Source organism: Natrix helvetica (assembly GCF_964273705.1).
Source record: "Natrix helvetica genome assembly, chromosome: W".
Classification (NCBI taxonomy): Eukaryota; Metazoa; Chordata; class Lepidosauria; order Squamata; family Natricidae; genus Natrix; species Natrix helvetica.
This window is the reverse complement of record NC_138555.1, coordinates 76,064,721-76,086,416: the sequence shown is the minus strand read 5'-3', so window position 1 is coordinate 76,086,416 and position 21,696 is coordinate 76,064,721. Positions and strand designations below refer to the sequence as shown.

General features: G+C 47.1%; 1 protein-coding gene across 4 annotated transcripts; it reads left to right on the top strand.

Moving 5' to 3' along the window:
- The first annotated feature begins 249 nt into the window (after positions 1-249).
- LOC309400718 (zinc finger HIT domain-containing protein 1) lies at positions 250-21,130 on the top strand. Of its 4 annotated transcripts, none has more exons than XR_014176695.1 (6): positions 250-534; positions 4,177-4,347; positions 9,531-9,610; positions 15,937-16,106; positions 16,702-16,842; positions 20,953-21,130. XR_014176695.1 is itself a non-coding variant. In XM_081969357.1 (5 exons), the coding sequence occupies exons 1-5, from the start codon at positions 513-515 to the stop codon at positions 20,972-20,974; spliced, it is 465 nt and encodes a 154-aa protein (XP_081825483.1). In that variant the 5' UTR covers positions 250-512; the 3' UTR covers positions 20,975-21,130. The 4 variants fall into 4 exon arrangements, 2 of the variants coding, with proteins under 2 accessions (XP_081825483.1, XP_081825482.1); XR_014176696.1 differs by having other exon boundaries at positions 15,934-16,106; XM_081969357.1 differs by lacking the exon at positions 16,702-16,842.
- The last annotated feature ends 566 nt before the right edge of the window (positions 21,131-21,696 follow it).

Below are 21,696 nucleotides of genomic sequence, written 5' to 3'. Positions count from 1 at the left end.
ATTCCCATTCTTTTTCTGCTCTATTCTATTCTATTCTATTCCCGTTCTTATTCTGTTCTGTTCTATTCCCGTTCTTATTCTGTTCTATTCTATTCTATTCCCGTTCTTATTCTATTCTAGTCTAGTCTATTCCACGCGGATTAGCTGTCATTTATTTCGAACTCGGCGGAGTGTAGGACCCGGGGGAGCCCAAACCCGCCTCTGCTTAAAACCAAACATTCTCAGCGAGGACAGACAACGTGACGCGTCTTAGTGGGCGTGTCCAGGCAAGCAGAGGCGGAAGTCCCTATGCCTCCAAGTAACATGGCGTAAATTTGCCGATCACAATTAGACCGGGAGGGCAGTGAATGCATACTTTGCCTTGAGAGCGCCCAAGCCTGATCAGGTTTCCTCAGTACCTCGAGCCACCTCTCTCTCTGCAAAGGTTTTCGCAGCTTGGAAAGCCGGAGTGGCGAGAAAGGAGGCGAATTGATCCCAGAAATATCAGGAAAAACTCCCACCTGGCTGGCAGAATGGTGGAAAAGAAAATTTCAGGTATTTTGGCTTGGGGTGGTGGGCAAAGGGTAGGGTGGCTTTTTTGCTGGTAGATGCAAAAGGTGACTGGGGCATTATTGTTGTTGTTTACTTTTTAGCAAGGGAAAATAAAACTATATAATCTTTGGTGCAGCACAGCAGCTTTATACCTGTAAGAGAAAGAAAATCACCTGTCCTGCCACAGGAGGGTGCGTTTGGACCACATATTCATAGATCAGGTTAATGTAAAGGAGCGTTCGTGAAATGAAAGGAGAATATTTGTAGCTTAGGGTTGAATGAAATGAGGAGTCTTTGGTGCTCTCTGAGCTTGGTGGTTTTTTATTTATTTGTTTATTTATTTGTCAAGCATGTATAAGAAGATGCACAGTATAGGTGGTACCTTGCTCAATAGTAGTAACTGTGAAAGGGATCTTGGAGTCCTAGTGGACAACCATTTAAATAGGAGCCAGCCATGTGCAGCAGCTGCCAAAAAAGCCAACACAGTTCTAGGCTGCATCAACAGAGGGATAGAATCAAGATCACGTGAAGTGTTAATACTACTTTATAATGCCTTGGTAAGGCCACACTTGGAATATGGCATTCAGTTTTGGTCGCCACGATGTAGAAAAGATGTGGAGACTCTAGAAAGAGTGCAGAGAAGAGCAACCAAGATGATTAGGGGAGACTAAAACATATGAAGAACGGTTGCAGGAACTGGGTATGTCTAGTTTAATGAAAAGAAGGACGAGGGGAGATATGATAGCAGTCTTCCAATATCTCAGGGGTTGCCACAAAGAAGAGGGAGTCAAACTATTCTCCAAGGCACCTGAGGGCAGAACAAAAAGCAATGGATGGAAACTAATCAAGGAGAGAAGCAACTTAGAACTGAGGAGACATTTCCTGACAGACAATTAATCAGTGGAACAGCTGGCCTCCAGAAGTTGTGAATGCCCCAACATTGGAAGTCTTTAAGATGATGTTGGATAACCATTTGTCTGGATCGGTATAGGGTTTCCTGCCTAGGCAGGGGGTTGGACTAGAAGACCTCCAAGGTCCCTTCCAACTCTGCTATTGTATTGTATTATAACAGATAATAAGTATAAACATGATTATGAATACAGGAAATAGATACAAATAAGGGGGGACAGTAGGACAGGGATGATAGGCACTCTGGTGGGCTTATACATGCCCCCTTTAAGGACCTCTTAGGAATGGGGTGAGGTCGACAGTAGACAGTCGAAGGTTAAAGTTATGGGGGTTTGGGGATGAAACCCCAGAGCCAGGTAGTGCATTCCAGGCGTTGACCACTCTGTGGCTGAAGTCGTATTTTCTGCAATCGAGTTTGGAGCGGTTTACCTTAAATGTGTGTCTGTTGTGTGCTCTTGTATTATTGCGGTTGAAGCTGAAGTAGTCATTGACAGGTAGGACTTTGTAGCAGGTAATTTTGTGTACTAGGTCCAACCGTACATAGTGCAGGTCTCGGTCCACGATGGCACCCAGGGCTCTCTCTGCAGGCACGTAAGCCGTTGCCCCAGCTGAGCACCACTGCGCATGCGCCTCCCGCCGGCCAGCAGATTTTCGGGTCTCTGTCTTGCATGCGTGGGGGGGTGGGGCATATGCGGGAGATGCATGTGCATACGTGGGGGGGGGGCACATGCTCAGGGGTCCCAGGAGGCTGCAAGGAGGCCTGCTAGGCTCAAACTGGGCCACGTGGCGGGGAGGACTGTGGCGTGCCCCCCCTCGCCCATTTTTGGTTCCAGGAGGCTGCAGGGAGGCCTGATAGGACCTAAATGGCCTGTGGGGGTGGCTGTAATGCGCCCCCTCCACCGCAGCCTGTTTTTGGTTCCAGGAGGCTGCAGGGAGGCCTGATAGGCCCAAAACGTGGTGCAGGGTGTCTCATGCGGGTGAGGGCGGGGGGAGACTTGTGCGTTCGTACACCGGGGCGGTGTGTGTCACGCATGCATTACATTATGGGTGTGAGCATGCGCACGTGCGCTGTTGAACACGCATGTGCTTTTGTCATGCAAAGGTTAGCCATCACTGTTCTAGGTTGTCCAAGCCCAAAATTTCAAGCCCGGTGGCGTAGGGTATTCTGTTGCGAGCAGAGGAGTGGAGGACTCTTCTCGTGAAATACCTCTGGACTCGCTCAATTGTATGAATGTCCGATATACAGGTTCCAGACAGACAAGCTGTATTCGAGGATTGGTCTGGCAAAGGTTTTGTATGCTCTAGTTAGCAATACGATATTACCCGGAGAAGAAGCTTCGAAAAATTAGGTTAACAACTCTTAATGCCTTTTTGGCGATGCTGTTACAGTGAGCTCCAGCACTTAATTCGTTTGATATGAGTCAGTGGTGGGTTTCAAATATTTTTAGGACCACTTCTGTAGGTGTGGCCTGCTTTGTGGGAGTGGCTTGCTGGCCATGTGACCGGGTGGGAGTGGCTTGCCAGCCATGTGACTGGGTGGGCGTGGACAACTTGTAAAATGTGGTGAAACTCACTTAACAACGCTCTTGCTTAGCAATCAAAATGTTGGCTCAGAAACTCTGGCATTTGAAGCATGCAAGTCTTAAAGCTGTCAAGTTACAAGACCCTTGCACCCCTAACCCTTTAGAAAAAAACCCCAGGGGTGTTCAAACTTGACAGCTTTAAGACTTGTGGACTTCAATCCAGAATTCCTCCTCCAGTTATGTTGGCTCAGGAACTCTGGCATTGAAGTGTGCAAGTCTTAAAGCTGTCAAGTTACAAGACCCTTGCACTCCTAACCCTTTAGAAAAAAAAATCCAGGGGTATTCAAACTTGACAGCTTTAAGACTTGAGGACTTCAACTCCCAGAATTCCTCCTCCAGTCATGTTGGCTCAGGAACTCTGGCATTGAAGTGTGCAAGTCTTAAAGCTGTCAAGTTACAAGACCCATGCACCCCTAACCCTTTAGAAACCCCCCCCAGGGGTGTTCAAACTTGACAGCTTTAAGACTTGTGGACTTCAACTCCCAGAATTCCTCCTCTCGCTCTTCATCTTGATGATGTGTGGACGGGCGGGGGGAGGGAGTTGGAACCGATTCTAAACGGCACTGTAGATTTGTGGAACCTCTTCTACAGAAGAGGTTAGAACTGGCAGGAACCCACCCCTGATATGAGTACTCCAAGGTCCTTGACAGAGTGAGGGTCGTCTACGAGGTCGTATCCACCTAGCTTGTATTTGGTGTTCTGATTTAGTTTTTTTTTACCAATGGGTAGGATCGAGCATTTGTTGGTTGAGATTTGGAGATTTGGACAACATATTCATATATTAGGTTTACGTAAGGGAGCATCATGGAATCAAAGGAGAATATTTGTAGTGCAGGGTTGAAATGAGGAGTCTGTGCTCTCTGAGCTTGGTGGGGGTTGTTTTTGTTAACAGCTGTTCCTGCAATAAGATGAGCCAGCTGGATTCTGGTTTAATTTGGATTTAATTCAAATTAAGACGTTTCACCTGGGACAGGTAGGTCCTCGTACTTACAGCGGCTCACTTAGTCACCAAAATTACAACTAAGGCACAGAAAAAAGGAATTGAGGAGCATTTTTCACGCTTAATGACCGTTGTAGCATCCCCCCCCCCCATCGTGGAATTTGACAGAATCAAGCTTGGCTTCAACCTCTCACCATCTTTATTCCTTTTCAGCAAGGTCTCAGGACCCTGGCCAGAGGCGTATTTTAGACCGGGCCACCCGCCAGCGCCGTCTCAACCGCCAGTTAGAGGCCCTGGAGAATGACAATTTCCAGGATGACCCACATGCCAATATGCCACAGCTGGTGAAGCGTTTGCCTCAGTTTGATGACGATGCCGAAACAGGTGAGATTTCCTGCTGAGCTTTCTTTGGATTTCACTTTCCCTTGATTTCAGTTTTCTTTGATTTCATTTTCACTCGAGTTAACTTTCCCTTGATTTCACTTTCTTTTGATTTCATTTTCCACGATTCCACTTTCCTTCAATTTCACTTGCTGTGATTTAATTCTCATATGATTTCACTTTCCCTTGATTTCACTTTCTCTCGATTTCAGTTTTCTTTGATTTCATTTTCACTTTCCCTTGATTTCACTCTTTTCTGAGTTTACTTTCCACGATTTCACTTTCCCTCAATTTTAGTTTTCTTTGATTTCATTTTCACTTAATTTAAACTTTCCCATGATTTCACTCTTGAGTTCACGTACCCCGATTTCACTTTCCTTCAATTTCTTTCACTGATTTAATTTTCTTATGATTTCACTTTCCCTTGATTTCAGTTTTCTTTGATTTCATTTTCACTCGAGTTAACTTTCCCTTGATTTCACTTTCGATTTCATTTTCCACGATTCCACTGTCTTTCAATTTCACTTTCAGTTTTCTTTGATTTCATTTTCACTCGAGTTAACTTTCCCTTGATTTCACTTTTGATTTCATTTTCCACGATTCCACTGTCTTTCAATTTCACTTTCTGTGATTTAATTCTCATATGATTTCACTTTCCCATGATTTCACTTTCTCTTGATTTGTTTTTTTTATTTCATTTTCACTTTCCCTTGATTTCACTCTCTTTTGAGTTTACTTTCCACGATTTCCCTTTCCCTCAATTTTAGTTTTCTTTGATTTCATTTTCACTTGATTTAAATTTACCCCTGATTTCACTCTTGAGTTCACGTACCCTGATTTCACTTTTCTTCAATTTCTTTCACTGATTTAATTCTCTTATGATTTCACTTTCCCTTGATTTCACTTTCCCTTGATTTCAGTTTTCTTTGATTTCATTTTCCCTTGATTTAAATTTTCCCTTGATTTCACTATTTTGAGTTCATGTTCCCCAATTTCACTTTCTCTGATTTAATTCTCATATTTTACTTTTCCTTGACATCATTTTCCCTTGATTTCATTTTCTCTTGATTTCATTTTTCCTTGATTTCAGTTTTCTTTGATTTCATTTTCACTCGAGTTAACTTTCCCTTGATTTCACTCTCTTTTGATTTCATTTTCCATGATTCCACTTTCCTTCAATTTCACTTGTTGTGATTTAATTCTCATATGATTTCACTTTCCCTTGATTTCACTTTCTCTCGATTTCAGTTTTCTTTGATTTCATTTTCACTTTCCCTTGATTTCACTCTTTTGAGTTTACTTTCCACGATTTCACTTTCCCTGAATTTTAGTTTTCTTTGATTTCATTTTCACTTGATTTAAATTTTCCCATGATTTCACTCTTGAGTTCACGTACCCCGATTTCACTTTCCTTCAATTTCTTTCACTGATTTAATTTTCTTATGATTTCACTTTCCCTTGATTTCAGTTTTCTTTGATTTCATTTTCACTCGAGTTAACTTTCCCTTGATTTCACTTTCTTTTGATTTCATTTTCCATGATTCCACTGTCTTTCAATTTCACTTTCTGTGATTTAATTCTCATATGATTTCACTTTCCCTTGATTTCACTTTCTCTTGATTTGTTTTCTTTGATTTCATTTTCACTTTCCCTTGATTTCACTCTCTTTTGAGTTTAATTTCCACGATTTCCCTTTCCCTCAATTTTAGTTTTCTTTGATTTCATTTTCACTTGATTTAAATTTTCCCCTGATTTCACTCGAGTTCACGTACCCTGATTTCACTTTTCTTCAATTTCTTTCACTGATTTAATTCTCTTATGATTTCACTTTCCCTTGATTTCACTTTCCCTTGATTTCAGTTTTCTTTGATTTCATTTTCCCTTGATTTCACTATTTTGAGTTCATGTTCCCCAATTTCACTTTCTCTGATTTAATTCTCATATTTTACTTTTCCTTGACACCATTTTCCCTTGATTTCATTTTCTCTTGAGTCCATTTTTCCTTTATTTCAGATTTCTTTGATTTCATTTTCACTCGATTTAACTTTCCCTTGATTACACTCTCCTTTGATTTCACTTTCCCTTGGCTTTCCCTTTCCATCAATTTCACTTTCCCTGATTTCATTCTCATGATTTCACTTTCCCTTGATTTCACATTGTTTTGATTTTCCCTTGATTTCCTTTTCCCCCCATTGATTTCACTCTCCCTTAGCTTTATTATTTGACTTCCTTTTCTTTCTTGGCCAATAGATGAGTTTGTCATCTATTCGTTGGCTTGGGTGAGCACCTGCATACATATAGATGTCTCTATGTGTCTGTAAATAAAATACACCAAAATGTACACAAACATTTGCATATGCATGCAAGTAGAGGTATGTCCTCAAGAGAGTCAAAAAAAAAACCAAGATGGTGGCTACAAACATGCCATTAATGTCCCGTCTCTTTTTACCTATTGATTTTTTTTGTCCCCTCTCTGAACATCCCTCGTTAGATAGGTTCCTTGTGTTCTGACCGAGGCTTCCCAAGAGCATGAAGCAATCTCCTTGTTCCAACAAAAAACCCTTTTATTAATTTACTGTGAAATCTGCTCATTCACATCCAGCAAAGTCTTTGAAGGGAGGAGTTACAGTCACAGACCTTCTCTGGCTTGGAGAGCTGACAGGCCGGTATCTGCAAAACTTAGCAAGGAGTCTCGGACAATCACGAACCAATGAAGCGAACGAATTGTCTCCTGCAAACTCCACTCCCCTTCCGCTCCCCTTTTTAATTTCCTCTGGGAGGGGCCATTCATCTTACTCCCAAGTTGGCCTTACTCCCAAGTTGACCCCTGTTCTTTAGCTGATCCCTTCGTGTGGCAACTCTGCGCATAAGCACACTGGGAAAAAGCTCCAGCTGTTCGTCTTCCTCACTGATATCTGACTCTGAAGGCAGCTGATAACCAGTATACAGCTCTGGCCCCCTCTCTGCCTCTGACACAGAACCCTCATCAGAGCCTTTCCCAGACTCCAGGACTGGACCATGTTCCTCCCCAACCCCCTCACTGTCCCTGAATCTGCTGCCAGCTCTACTGGCAGGCCACAACACCTTGGTTTGTATGTGACGAGAATAATAATAAATATTTAATAAATATTTATTTCTTAGCCGCACCCTCTCCCGAAGGACTCGGGGCGGCGTACAATGAAACATATGAAATAAATATGTGGACAAAACAAACATATAACAGAGACATATACCGAGACATACACAAGGAGGAGGTCGGCTGATGAATAAAAAACAATTAGAATACAGTGATTAAAAAACCCCTAAATAATTAAATATAATTAAAATACCCAATTAAAAACCCGTCAGGAGCGATATGGTTAGATCAAAGTTGAGCCAGGCCAGCTACTTGGAATAGGTGGGTCTTAAGCTTAATACGAAAGGAGCGGAGGTCAGAGGTATTCCTAATATCCGGAGGGAGGTCATTCCACAGGGCTGGGCCCGCCACAGAGAAGGCTCTACTCCTAGGCGCCGCCCCCCGACACTGTCTAGTGGACGGCACCTGGAGGAGGCCCTCTCTGTGCGAGCGGATTGATTGCAGGGATGTATGGGGCAGAATACGATCCCGCAAGTAACTAGGTCCTGAGCCATGGAGCGCTTTAAAGATTGTTATCAAAACCTTGAAACGCACCCGATAGACCACAGGAAGCCAGTGCAGCTCGCGCAGGAACGGTGTCACATGGGAGTACCTAGTACTCCCCATAATTACCCGCGCGGCTGCGTTCTGGACCAACTGTAGCCTCCGGGTGCATTTCAAGGGAAGCCCCATGTAGAGAGCGTTACAGTAGTCCAAGCGAGACGTCACCAGCGCATGAGTGACTGTGCGTAAGGCATCCCGGTCCAGTAGGGGGCGCAATTGGCGCACCAGGCGAACCTGGTGGAACGCCCCCCTTGCCACGGCTGTCACATGGTCATCCATGGACAGCCGGGCATCCAGGAGGATGCCCAAATTGCGCACCCGCTCCACGGGGGCAAGTTGAATGCCCCCAATGGCCAATGATGGAGTTAATTGGCTGAACCGGGGAGCTGGTACCCACAGCCACTCCGTCTTGGAGGGGTTGAGCTTGAGTCGGTTGTCATCCATCCAGATCCGTACGGCTTCCACACACCGGGACATCACTTCGATGGCCTCGTTGGGGTGGTTCAGGGTGGAAAAGTACAGCTGAGTATCATCAGCGTACAGGTGGTATCCCACCCCGAAACCACGGATGATCTCACCCAGCGGCTTCATATATGTGTTGAACAGGAGTGGCGAGAGGACCGACCCCTGTGGCACCCCACAAGTAAGGGGGCGTAGGGTCGACCTCTCTTCTCCTGCCAACACACGCTGCGTCCGGCCAGAAAGGTAGGAGCCTTGTATTTCACATGGATGTGTACATTGTCATTAGGGATTTTTCTGTGTGTGCTTTTGTAGTTCTCTAAGCATTGCCAGTTTGAGACATACAGATCTTTTTGTTGGGAGCAAAGAGCTAATCTTTGTTTGGACGCTGGACCTCAGCTTTATAGGGAAACTATTTTTCGCTTTCCCTATTTCTCTTTGGCAAATTTGAAGTGTGTACTGGCCACCTCCACACCAGCACTGCCATTTTGTGACAGCTCCCCCAAAACTCAACCTTTGCCTAGGGCACCCCTATCCTAAATCAACAAAATCCCACCTTCATAATAATCTATATATATAAAAATGGCTCTGTTTGTGTATGTATAACTCTGGAGTGCCTCAAGCAATTTCAGCCAAATTTGGTACACAGATGACTTACTCTCTGGAAACAAATACTGTGGTTGTAAGACACACCTAACATCCCATGGAAGGGGGGGGGCTGTTAAGATGCAGCCTGTTGTGCCTTAAAATGGCTTCTACTGTACTGCCGTAACACGGCTTCTACTGTACAGCGCAGTGGAGTTCCCAGGGTAATGCCTTCACAGTACTCCACAAGGGGGCTTCCTCTGGTAAGGGAGAAAACATTAGAAATTAAGTTTGGTCCGGACATTTTTCTCCTATAAATAAATACCTGAGCAACGCCGGGTTATCAACGAGTCTTTCTTTATTGTTGTGTTCAATGCCAAAAAGTCTACTGAGGCTAAAAGACATTTACCTTCATCTGTAATTTGTGTTTTTTCCCCCTTTCTTCTTTGTTTTTTGTATGCAGGGAAAAAGAAGAAAAAAACCCGGGGAGACCATTTCAAGCTACGGTTCCGTAAAAATTTCCAGGCATTGCTGGAAGAACAGGTCTGTCTCTCCTTTTCTCTTGGTCTTAACAAAAAAATTGGGGCATCTCCATTCTTCATTTTTCTCATTAATTATAACGATATAGATAGTCCTCGTTTAGTGATGATAGAAAGTTAAGTACTGTGTTTCCCCACAAATAAGGCATTTTATTTTGACCCTCAAAATAAGCGCTTGGCCTTATTTTCGGGGAGGTCTTATTATTTTTGAGGTGTAGGAGGTCCCTTAACCTCGGCCCGCGGATCCTCTGATCCAGAGAGGGCTGGAAGTTCTGTTTCTGGCACACTCTTGCCAGCCCTAACGTCACTGGCCCTGCCGTTATTTTTGTGGCCACCATTAAGAGGAGGGCGTGGTAGGTAGGATTTGCGGGAGCAGCTTCCGCGAGGACAGCAGAAGCAGGTGGGGCATTTTCCCCCCTCCCCCCAGGAAATGGTGGGGACCAGCTGCGCATGTGTTTAAATATTTCAGGGGAAGAGGGCTTATTTTAGCGCATGCGCTCAAAAGCCCGATTGGCCTTATTATCTGGGGAGATCTTATTTTTGGGGAGACACGGTACATATGTGTTCCTTCAAGTCAGTTTAAAAAACAACAACTGATGACTACCTGGACACTTGTGCAGTTTTTATGGCAAGATTTTTCAGAAGTGGTTTGCCCTTACCTCCTTTCTAGGGCTAAGAGAGAGTGACTGGCCCAAGTTCACCCAGCTGATTTGGAGTTCCTGCCAGTTCTAACCTCTTCTATAGAAGCAGTGGCGTAGCGTGGGTTGTCAGCACCCGGGGCAAGTAATTTGCGCCCCCTAACCTGAGGGCGGCCCGACTGCAGCTGCCCCTTGCTCCGCATCAGTCAAGTGAGGCTCTCCATGCTGGCCTCCTGCCTTCCTCCCGAGGAGGAGCTCGACAGGGCAGCGGGAAAAGGCTCGACTGAAGGGAAGCAGGTGCCGCGGGGGTGGGAGGCGCACCGGGGGCTTCGGGAAGGCGCCTGCTCCCCGGGGCGCTCCAGGCGGAGCGGGAGGACGCGGTGGCATTGCAGCCGCGGGCAGACGGAGCGCAGCGCCGCTCTCCTTCGGCTCCCGCGGGGGCGGCACGGCGGGTCTTGGCGGCTCCGCTGGGAGGTAGGCGGTGCGCAGGAGGGGCCTGGGCGGGCCGGGGCTGGGGAGCTTAGTTCGCGGGCCAAGCCGGGCGCGGAAAGAGGCGGCCACAGTCCGGCAAAGGGCGGCGCGGGGCGAGTCAGGGCGCCCCCCCCAGATGTTGCGCCCGGTGCAGCCGGCACCCCCTGCACCCCCCACGCTACGCCACTGTATAGAAGAGGTTCCACAAATCTACAGTGCCGTTTAGAACCAGTTCCAGCTCCCTCCCCCCGCCATCCGTACATCATCAAGATGAAGAGCGAGAGGAGGGATTCTGGGAGTTGAAGTCTGCAAGTCTTAAAGCTGTCAAGTTTGAACACCCCTGGGTTTTTTTTTCTAAAGGGTTAGGGGTACAAGGGTTTGTAACTTGACAGCTTTAAGACTTGCGTGCTTCAAATGCTAGAGTTTCTGAGCCAACATTTTGGTTGCTAAGCAAGAGCATTAAGTGAGTTTCACCACATTTTATAAATAATAAATAAATAATAAATTTGAATTTATTAGCCGCTCCCTTTCCAGGCAGGACTCGGGGCGGCGTACAATGGGCATATAGAACATAGAAACATGTGTACAAACACATAAACATACAAAAATACAGAGACACACATGCACGGAGGAGGTAACCAATTACAACATTTAGACAGTTAAAATCCCCATTAAAATACCCCAATTGTAAAAGACCCAATGTACAATTAAAATTTAAAATTTAAAAAGACAGTCAGGAGGAGTCAGAAAAATTACGGTTGAGCCAGGCCAGATAATTGAAAGAGGTGGGTCTTCAGCTTTTACAAGTTGACCATGCCCACCCAGTCACATGACTGCCAAGCCACTCCCACCCGGTCACATGGCTGGCAAGCCACTCCCACCCGGTCACATGGCCACTCCCACAAAGCAGGCCACACCTACAGAAGAGGTTCTAAAAAATTTTGAAACCCACCACTGTTGGAGGCTAAAACATATACAGGTTGCAGGAACTGGGTATGTCTAGTTTGATGAAAAGAAGGACTAGGGGAGACATGATAGCAGTCTTCCAATATCTCAGGGGCTGCCACAAAGAAGAGGCAGTCAAACTGTTCTCCAAAGCACCTGAGGGTAGGAAAAGAAGCAATGGGTGGAAACTAATCAAGGAAAGAAGCAACATAGGAGAAATGTCCTCATAGTTAGAAAGAAACCACAAAACAGTAAGGAAAGGAGGAGAACAGGGTCAACCCTGGGGAAAGTTACTAGAATAATAAAAGTAAATACCCTGAAGAAAAGATGCAATAAAGATACAAAAGGATACAATAACCACAAAAACAGGAAAAAGAAAAAGAAGAAATTAGGAGGAAGAGGGAGAAGAAGAAAAAGAAGTAAAAGTGGAAAGTGGAATTTTTGAGAACCCAAGAGAAAATGGTTAAAAGAGAAAGGGGGAAAGAGTTACATTAGTAGATCAAAGAGAATAGTAGTAAGATTGTTATTGTTATGTAATGAATTAAGAAATAAAGAATATTATTAGTATATTGTTAGTTGTAGAAAAATGGAAAGAAATGCCTCTCTATGTTTAAATTGAATTAGAAGATATATGTTGTTTATCGTAAAATATATACCGTATTTTTCAGGGTATAAGATGCCTCAAAAAGAGGCTGAAAATCTGAGTGCGTCTTATACCCCGAATAGAGCATTTTTTGCCTCCCGAAGCCCGACCCCTTCACCAAAATAGCCATGCATAACCTTATGGAGGCTTTCAGGGAGCTCCTGGGGGCTGGGGAGGGCAGAAATGAGCAAAGAGCGGAGCATTTTTGCCCCCCCCCAACCTACAGCAGCACTCTATAAGCCTCCATAAGGCTATGCATGCATTTTTTTTGGACAAAAAACAGGACCATTTTTGCAAAAAATGGACCATTTTTTGCTCCTTCCCCCCAACCCCCCAGGAGCACTCTGCAAGCCCCCCCCCAAGGCTATGCATGCTTTTTTGGGGGGGGGGGGGAAACAGGGCTGTTTTCATGAAAAACGGGCCATTTTTGGGAGGTTTGCAGAGTGCAAAAACTTTCCCCCCCTTTGGAAAGCTATTTAACTGATTGATGAGAATTACATTGATCAAGTGCTGTGCCAGCAGAAACACCTACCTATCTATTGTATTTATCTCTCTCTCTCTATTGCTCCCTCTCTATCCCTCTACCTACCTACCTACCTACACACTCACTCTCTCTCCCTACCTATCTACCGTGTTTCTCCGAAAATAAGACAGCGTCTTATTTTCTTTTTACACACAAAATATGGCTTGGGCCTTATTATGAGGGGAGGGCTTATTGTTCTGGGGTTGCCGGGCGGCTGCTCTCTCAAACCCCCTTTCCAGCCGGGCACAGTGCCATTCACTGACCTAGGGGTATCGCCAAGCCGCGTGAGCTCCTGTTCGCCGCTGCCCAGCTCCCGCGGTTTGGCGCCTTCGAAATGGCAGTGAATGGCGCTCTGCACGGCTGGAGAGTGGGGTTGCACGAGCGGCTGTTCCGCTGTCGCTCGCGCGCCTCCCAGCCTCACGATGCCCTGGCCCAGCTGCTGGCAGAGCGTACAACCATAGAGCGTACGGCCAGAGCGACCACTGCCGGAAGATTCAGTTTGGAAGCCGCAGAAAAAGCCATGCGGCGGCAGCGGAAATCCCCTGCCTCTGCGGAGAGAGTTGGGCCAGGGCATCGTGAGACTGGGAGGCGCGCGAGCGACAGCGGAACAGCCGCTCGCGCAACCCCCCTCTCCAGCCGTGCAGAGCGCCATTAACTGCCATTTCGAAGGCGCCAAGCCGCGGGAGCTGGGCGGTGGCGAACAGGCGCTCAGGCGGCTTGGCGATACCCCTAGGTCAGTGAATGGCGCTGGGCCTGGCTGGAAAGGTGGTTTGCTGGGTGGCTGCTCGTGAGCATGGTCGCTTCATGGTTGCTGTGTTGCGCTGCTGCGACAGCGCAACACAGCCATTCGCCCATGAGGTTGTGCCCGGCTCTTTGGGAACCCGCTCGCAAGAGAGCCGCCGCCTGGCAACCCCCCTCTTCAGCTGGGCACAGAGCTGCTCACCAACCTAGCGGTATCCCGAAGGCACCAAGCAACGCAATCACCTTTGCCTCTCCCCTGGTTCCCGCAGATTGGCACCTTTGGGATACCGCTACCGTGTTTCCCCGAAAATACAACCTGTCCCGAAACTAAACCCATGCCACATTTTTCGCGTGGGCAAAAATATAAGCCCACCCCTGAAAATAAACCCCCCCTCCGGCCAGGCAGAGCACCGCTCACTGACCTAGCGTTATTCCGAAAGCGCCAAGTCCAGGAGCCGGGGGGGGGGGAAGCGCTCACGTTGCTTGCCGCCTTCAGGATACTGCTAGGTTGGGGAGTGGCGTTCTGCCTGGCCGAAGGGGAGAGTTGCCGGGCGGCTGCTCCCTTGTGAACTGGCTCCCGAAGAGCCGGGCACAGCCTCAGGGGCGAAGCAGCCATGAGGTAATCATGCCCACGAGCAGCCGCCCGGCAAATCCCCTCTCCAGCCGGGAAGAGCGCCATTCACTGACCTAGGGGGTAATCCCTAAGGTGCCAAGCCATGTGGCGCTCTGCCCATCCCCCAGCTCCTGCGGCTTTGCACATTCGGGATACCCCCTAGGTCAGTGCATGGAGCTCTGCCCGGCTGGAGAAGGGGGTTGCGCGAGCGCCTGTTCCGCTCGCAGCTTCACCAAGCCCTTGCCAGGCTCTCCCAGGCCACCGCCGCTGGCTGCTGCTGCCCGCCGCCGCCCCGCGCAACTTCAAAACTCGGGGCCGAGTCTTTCAGCATCGGCCGCTCTAGGAGTGCTCTCTATGGTGGGCTGGCTGCCGGACAGAGTCTTCCAGCAGCCGAGAGAGAGCCTGGCAAGGGCTTGGTGAAGCTGCGAGCGGAACAGGCGCTCGCGCAACCCCCTTCTCCAGCCGGGCAGAGCTCCATGCACTGACCTAGGGGGTATCCCGAATGTGCAAAGCCGCAGGAGCTGGGGAGCGGGCAGAGCGCCACATGGCTTGGCACCTTAGGGATTACCCCCTAGGTCAGTGAATGGCGCTCTTCCCGGCTGGAGAGGGGATTTGCCGGGCGGCTGCTCGTGGGCATGATTACCTCATGGCTGCTTTGCCCCTGAGGCTGTGCCCGGCACTTCGGGAGCCAGTTCACAAGGGAGCAGCCGCCCAGCAGCCCCAAAACAATAAGCCCTCCCTGATAATAAACCCAAGGGCATATTTCGTGGGGCAAAAGAAAATAAGCCCCTGGCGTATTTTCGGGGAAACACGGTAGGTTGGTGAGCGGCGCTCTGCCTGGCCAGAGGTGGAGGGGTTGTCCAGGGGGTTATTGGCGGGGAAGGGCTTATATTTTTGCCCAGCAGAAAAATGTGGCATGGTCTTATTATCAGGACATGTCATAATTTTGGGGAAACATGGTACTGTATTTCTCTCTTTCTCTCTTTCTCTCTTTCTATTTCTCTCTCTCTCTCTCTCTCTCTCTCTCTCTCTCTCTCTCTCTCTCTCTCTCTCTCTCCCTTTTTCTACCTACCTAACTAACTACTCTCTCTCCCTCCCTCCCTCCCTACTGTATTTCTTTCTCTCCCTCTCTATCCCTCTATCTGCCTACCTACTTTTTAAAAAATTTGCCTGTTCAGAACCTTTGCGTGTCTTATACTCCGGTGCGTCTTATACTCTGAAAAATACGGTAAATGGAGAAAATAAAAATTGACAGTTTGGTGTGACTTTGAAAGGGGCAATTGAAGGTATTTTTTATGTATTAAGAAAAATAAGTACAAAGATGAAAATAACAGAAGGTAACAATCTGGCTGGAAGTGAAAACCAAACTATGATATAAAACGGACGACGTAAACGAGAGGTGGTAAAAGAAAAGACTCGGACAACACTTTGTTCCTATAATATGTAACATTTGTATTTAAAAAATTAAAAAAAACCTTGCATTAAAAAAAAGAAAAGAAATTTCCTCGTAGTTAAAACCATGAATCAGTGGAACGACTTGCCTCCAGAAGTTGTGAATGCTCCAACACTGGAAGATTTTAAGAGACTGTACAGCGGTTTGTCCTGAAGTGGTATAGGATCTCCTGCTTGAACAGGGAGTTAGACTGGAAGACCTCCAAGGTCCCTTCCAACTCTTTTATTCTGTTGGAGCGTCCTCTATCCGTGGTAGGTAACATCGCATCCAACGAGTTTCTTTTCTCTGTTCGACTTCCAGCAGAACCTCAACACCAGCGAAGGCCCCACCTACCTAACGGCCTGCGCTCCCCCTGCCAATTTGCCGCAACGTCATTTCTGCACGGTGTGCGGCTTCCCGTCAAATTACACGTGTGTTTCTTGCGGCGCCCGCTACTGCTGCGTCAAATGTTTGGGAACACATCACGAAACCCGGTACGTGCGTCCTAGCCCTCACCTTGTCATTGGGTGCGGTTAGGCATTGTTTTCTAGGCCACGGGTGTCAAACTGGATTTCCCCCGACGGCTGGATCAGCATTGTAGTTCTCTTCGGGAGGGGGGGGGGAGAGGAGGAAAAGAGATGGGACAAGATGCCTCCTGCAGCACTTTGCCAGCCAAAAGAGGACATGGGGGAGGGCATGTGGACCGTTTTTGGCCCCCGATGCCCTCCTGAAACACTTTGGCCAGCAAAGTGTTGCAAGAGGCTGCCCAGGCCAAAAATGGGCCGTGCCGGGGCGAGGGAGGGTGTGCCCCATTTTGGCTGCCAGAGGCACCAGGGGCTGGTCCTTTGCTATTTCCAGGCCGGCCCCGGGGGCCAGATTTAAGCACCCTGTGGGCTGGATGCGGCCTGTGGGCCTTGAATTTCACACCCGTGTTCTAGGCAAACAGTCAGGATCTATTAATGAAAAGGGTTGATTCCTATCAGCCATAATTGCTGAGCTCCACACAATTTGGGGACCTGCCAGCCATCGCACGGACAAATATTTGACCTGTGGCGTACTGTGATGGTTTTATTTTCTATTTATTTCGAGGCCCGGAAAAGTTGATTTTTCAAAAACGCCTGAATCTTAACAAAAGAAAACAAAGAGACAGTTTCACAAATAGACGAAGCAAACATAAGACTTTTTATTGAATTCGACAAAGAGGGTGGGGGAACCGGCTATTGTGTACAGGTAAGTCCTCGACGTACGACTGCAATTGACCCCGAAATTTCTGCTGCTAAGCGAGACGTGTGTTAAGTGCGTTTTGCCCGATTTGACGGCTTTTCTTGCCACGTTTGTTAAGCGAGGCACTGCCGCTGTTCAGGTCGGGACGCCGTTGTTAAGTGAAGCTGGCTTCCTATTGACTTTGCTTGTCAGGAGTCAGAAAAAGTGAGCCCACGACCTCGCGAAACTGCGACTGTCATAAATATGAGTCAGTCGCCAAGCATCTGAATTTTGACCGTGTGACCATGGGATTGCTGCAACGCTTATAAGTGTGAAAAATGGTCATAAGTCACTTTTTGTAGTGCCTTAACTTTGAATGGTCACCAAATCAACTGCTGTGAGTTGAGGGCATGAGCCCATCCGCAGATACGCCAACCCTGCGAAGTTTTAAGCAAAATACTGTGAAAAATGCACTGCTTACGGATAGGTTTAGCCTCAAAACGTTTGTATGTTTTCATGTTTACGTTTGGCTTAGCCATTAGTAATCCATGGATTGTTTCTTTTTTGTGGCATTTTGGTTTTAAAAAATCTGAGCATCAGTTTAACTACAGGTGGGCTTATATATGAGCGGAGCTGGTGGTAGACTCAGAAAGTGAGAGGTTTGGGGAGGAACATGGGCCAGTCCTGGAGTCTGGGAACAGCTGGAGCCTGTTCCTGATGTGCGCATGCGCAGAGCTGCCAGGAGATGGGAACAGCTAAGGAACAAGGGCCAACTTGGGAGTAAAGGCACAGGCGATGGTGAATGACCCCTCCCGTAGGGAATAAAAGAGGAGCGAAAGGGGAGTGGAGTTTGCAGGAGACAATTAGTTCATTTAATTAGTGTGAAGATCTGTTTGTGACTCTCAAGAAACTCCTTGCCAAGTATTTTCTTCTGCAGTGTGGCATTTGGAAGAGATCGGCCTGGCAGCTCTCCAAGCCTGATAAGGTCTGTGGTTGTCAATTCACCCTTGAAAGACTGTTTGCTGGGACTCTGCTGGATATGAATGAGAGGAATTCACATTAGCTTAATAAAAAGGGGTTTTGTCGGGACAAGGAGTCAGTTTTGGGATTTTGTGAAGCCTGGGTCAGAACATATACATGGAATATATACTTAAATAAAAAATATTATAGAGAGGTATTATATAGAGAGGTAGTCCTTTACTTGCAAGAGTTCATTTAGCGACTATTCAAAGTTACAATGGCACTGAAAAAAAGTGATTGATGACTGTTTCTTTCACTTATGACCATTGCAACATTCCCCAAAATTCAGACGCTTGGCAACTGTCTCACAGTTACGACGGTTGCTGTGTCCTGGGGTCATGCAATCCCTTTTGGTGACCACCTGACAAGCAAAGTCAATGGGCAGAGTCACATTAACAACTGTGTAACTAATTTGACAACTGCAGTGATCCACATAACAGCCGTGGCAAGAAAAGTCATAAAATGGGGCAAAACTCACTTAACAAATGTCTCACTTAGCAACATAAATTTTGGGGTCAATTGGGGTCGTTAAGTGGAGGACCACCTGTGTTTCTGGATAGGCCCAGACACAGGCAAGCCAAATGCAGTTTTAAGTGTATATTTAGCACCTAAAATTCGTATCTTATTTGCAAGTAAAATAATGGAAATGTCTTGTAAACGGCATAGCTGCTAGAACTGACTCGAAATGTGTATTTAGGCTTGACTTTTGTGAGGTAGTGTGAAATGGACAAAGCAGTTGATAGGAAGATTGTGGAGTGGTGCAGTGGAGCTCTTGCCTCACAATCAGGGGGCTGTGAGTTCAATCCTAGGTAGGATATTTCTCTCTCTGGGCACACTGAGAATATATCTGCTGAACAAAACTCCACATTGGAGACAGGAAGGGCATCCGGCCAGTAAAGACTCTGCTAGCTCCATTCAGTTGCCCAGTCCACCCTGCAGCAAGGGATTATGGGGTCATTAAAAGATGATGAATTGATAGGAAGATATTGCTCCGTGATATGCTTCTTTCAATCCAGATTAAATCTGTTGTCAACATTCATAGTTAATTATTCTCCTGAAAGATCGAAAAGCAAGAATGCTGCAAACATACATTTAAAAACATTTCCAAAGCATGTCACGGGGAAGGCCTGGCACAGAAAGCGGACCAAGATGGGGTTTCTTAAATCTTGGTTTAGGAATAAACCACAATTCCAGGGAAAGTCCAAAACAAAAGCGATTTGCGAATCAATTCAATTCCAACCTCTGATACTTTCTCATTTTCCTGGTTCACACCCAGGATTAGGAAATGGGGAATAATCCTCTGTCATTTCCTTTTGCTTTTTGCAACCCAAGGAAAAATAATATTGCCTGAACTTCCTTCCATAGTGGGACACCGGTGTTCTGTTAAGATGCAGCCTGTTGTGCCTTAAAATGGCTTCTACTGTACTGCCGTAAAATGGCAGTACTTCTACTGTACAGCGCAGTGGAGTTGCCATGGTAACAGCTTCACAGTACTCCACAAGGCGGCTCCCTCTGGTGAAGGGAAAAATCCAACATTAGAAATGTCCAGACCAAATGTAACTCCACTGGGCTGTACAGTAGAAGTACTGCCATTTTACAGCAGTACAGTAGAAGCCATTTTAAGGCACAACAGGCTGCATCTTAACAGAACATACATCCAGAGGAGTGTTAAGGGTGTCTTAGCCCCCACAATATTTGTTTCCAGCAGTGACGTGCGGTGAGGTTTATGACTGGTGAGGCACTGACACAGTGCTGGATTTCAAATATTTTTAGACTTGTGGACTTCAACTCCCAGAATTCCACAGCCAGGCATGCTCAGTTCCGATTTAAAGCGACAACATTTGGTTTTCTCCTTTGCTCCTTCTTTCTTTTTCTTCTCCCTTCCCCTCCTTCCTCCCTCTCTCCCTTCCTCCCCCTCTCTCAAACACAGCACACACACACCCAGAAGTTGGATTGGACTATCTCTCCTACCCCCTTCCCTCTCTCACTCACTCTCAAACAAACCCACACACACACAAAAGTTGGATTGGATATCTTTTCCAGTGGCTTGAAAGCAGTTCCTCTGCCATCCCCCCCATTCCCCTGCTGCCTTCCCCAAACACCTCCACCATTGCAAATGCAGCCTGCTGTCTGGGTGGGAAATGCCTGGAACACAATAAAGCCCACCCACTCACCTCCTGCTGGCAGGCTGGGGTGAGAGGAGAGGCAGAGAAGCCGGAGGGGAGCCAATCCGAGCCTTCCAAAAGAAAGAGGCTTGGGGAAAGTGTGTGTACTACAGCATGGCTCTTTGCCTGGCTTCCTGCTTCCTCCTGTGGTCTCCTCAGTGCTCGCTTGTGCTCTCCCTCTCCAAGTGTAGTTTGATTGCAGGCGGAGCCACGTTGCCTTTTCAAACTTGTAATCAGTGAAGCTGGGCTAGATTTTTATATAGTTTTATCCAGCTGTGTGTGTGAGAGAGAGAAATGAATGGGGGCCTGGAGAGGAAGTCACTACACTTGGGGAGGGAGAGCACCAGTGAGGAGACCACAGGAGGAGGCAGGAAGCCAGGAAAAGAGCCATGCTGTAGTACGCATGCAGTTCTCCTGCCTCATAGTAGAGGGTGCTTTTTAAGAGGCTTTTTTTAAGTTAAGCAGAGTCATCCACGGTGAGGCAGTAACTAGCTCAGCCTGACCTCAGCTCTCCCCTTTTTCCTTTTACATTTTTTTTTCTTTTCATGATGAGAGTGGTGAGGCTGTGCCTCACTTGCCTCACCTGACTGTACGTCACTGGTTTCCAGAGTGTAAGTCAGTTTGGTTGAAATTGCTCAAGGCGTTCCAGAATTATGCTGGAACATACACACACATACACACAGCCATTTTTATATATAGAAGATTTAGCGTAGCGAAGTACAGAGGATTTAAAATTTGAAAGCTGGCTGCTTTGAGCATTTGGAATGTGAAATGTTTATACAACTTTGAAAAAGTGTCTGCTTTGTGTTCAGGAACAGGCCTTCCGAATGACAGCTGTTTTGTAAAGAACACCAATCCTGCTGTGTGGAAAGGTGGACTGACTGACTGACTGACTGACAGGCAGCCTAATCTTTTAAGCGCCCTACTCAAACTCTGTTCTCTCTTCTTTCAGGTGCTTGAAGTGGACAGTTTGAGTTACGCCATGAAGATTTCTAAGAATTATTATCTTACAAAGAGGTCCATTCAAACAACCAGCTTGTCTCCCTCATGGGACAAATCTCCCTGCCGCGAAGAGGTGTCAACTGGACTGTAATTTGCGTTTGAGTAATAAAATGTTTTTGTGTTTTGTAGTCGGTGGCCTGCGTTCTTCCTTTCTAATCATACCGAGCTATTTTTTCCGTAGCTTGGCTACCTTTTTTATCTTTCCTTTTTCTGTGGGAAGCCTCCTTAAAGTCTCTACGCCAGGGGTGTCAAACTCAAGGCCCGGGGGTGGGATCCGACCCGCGGGGTGCTTAGATGTGGCCCGCAGGGCCTCCCTGGAAACAATGAAGGACCGGCCCGCAGTGCCTCTGCCAATGAAAACAGAGCTCGGGAGGGCTCCGTGTGGCCCTCTGGAGTTCCGTTTTCGCTGGCAGAATATTGCAGGAGGCCATTGCAGCTGAAAATGGAACTCGCGAGGACTGTGGGCGGCACTTCCAAGCTCTATTTTCGCTGGCAGAGGGTTGCAGGAAGCCGTTCGCAGACGAAACGGAGCCCGTTTTCGCTGACCATGTGCTCGGGCCACCACAGGCGCCCCCAACACGGATGACGTCGAGGTGACATACCCACCCTGGTCACACACACACACACACACACACCAGCCCTGATGCATCCCTCAGTGAAATTGTGTTTGACACCCCTGCCCTACGCCAAAGGC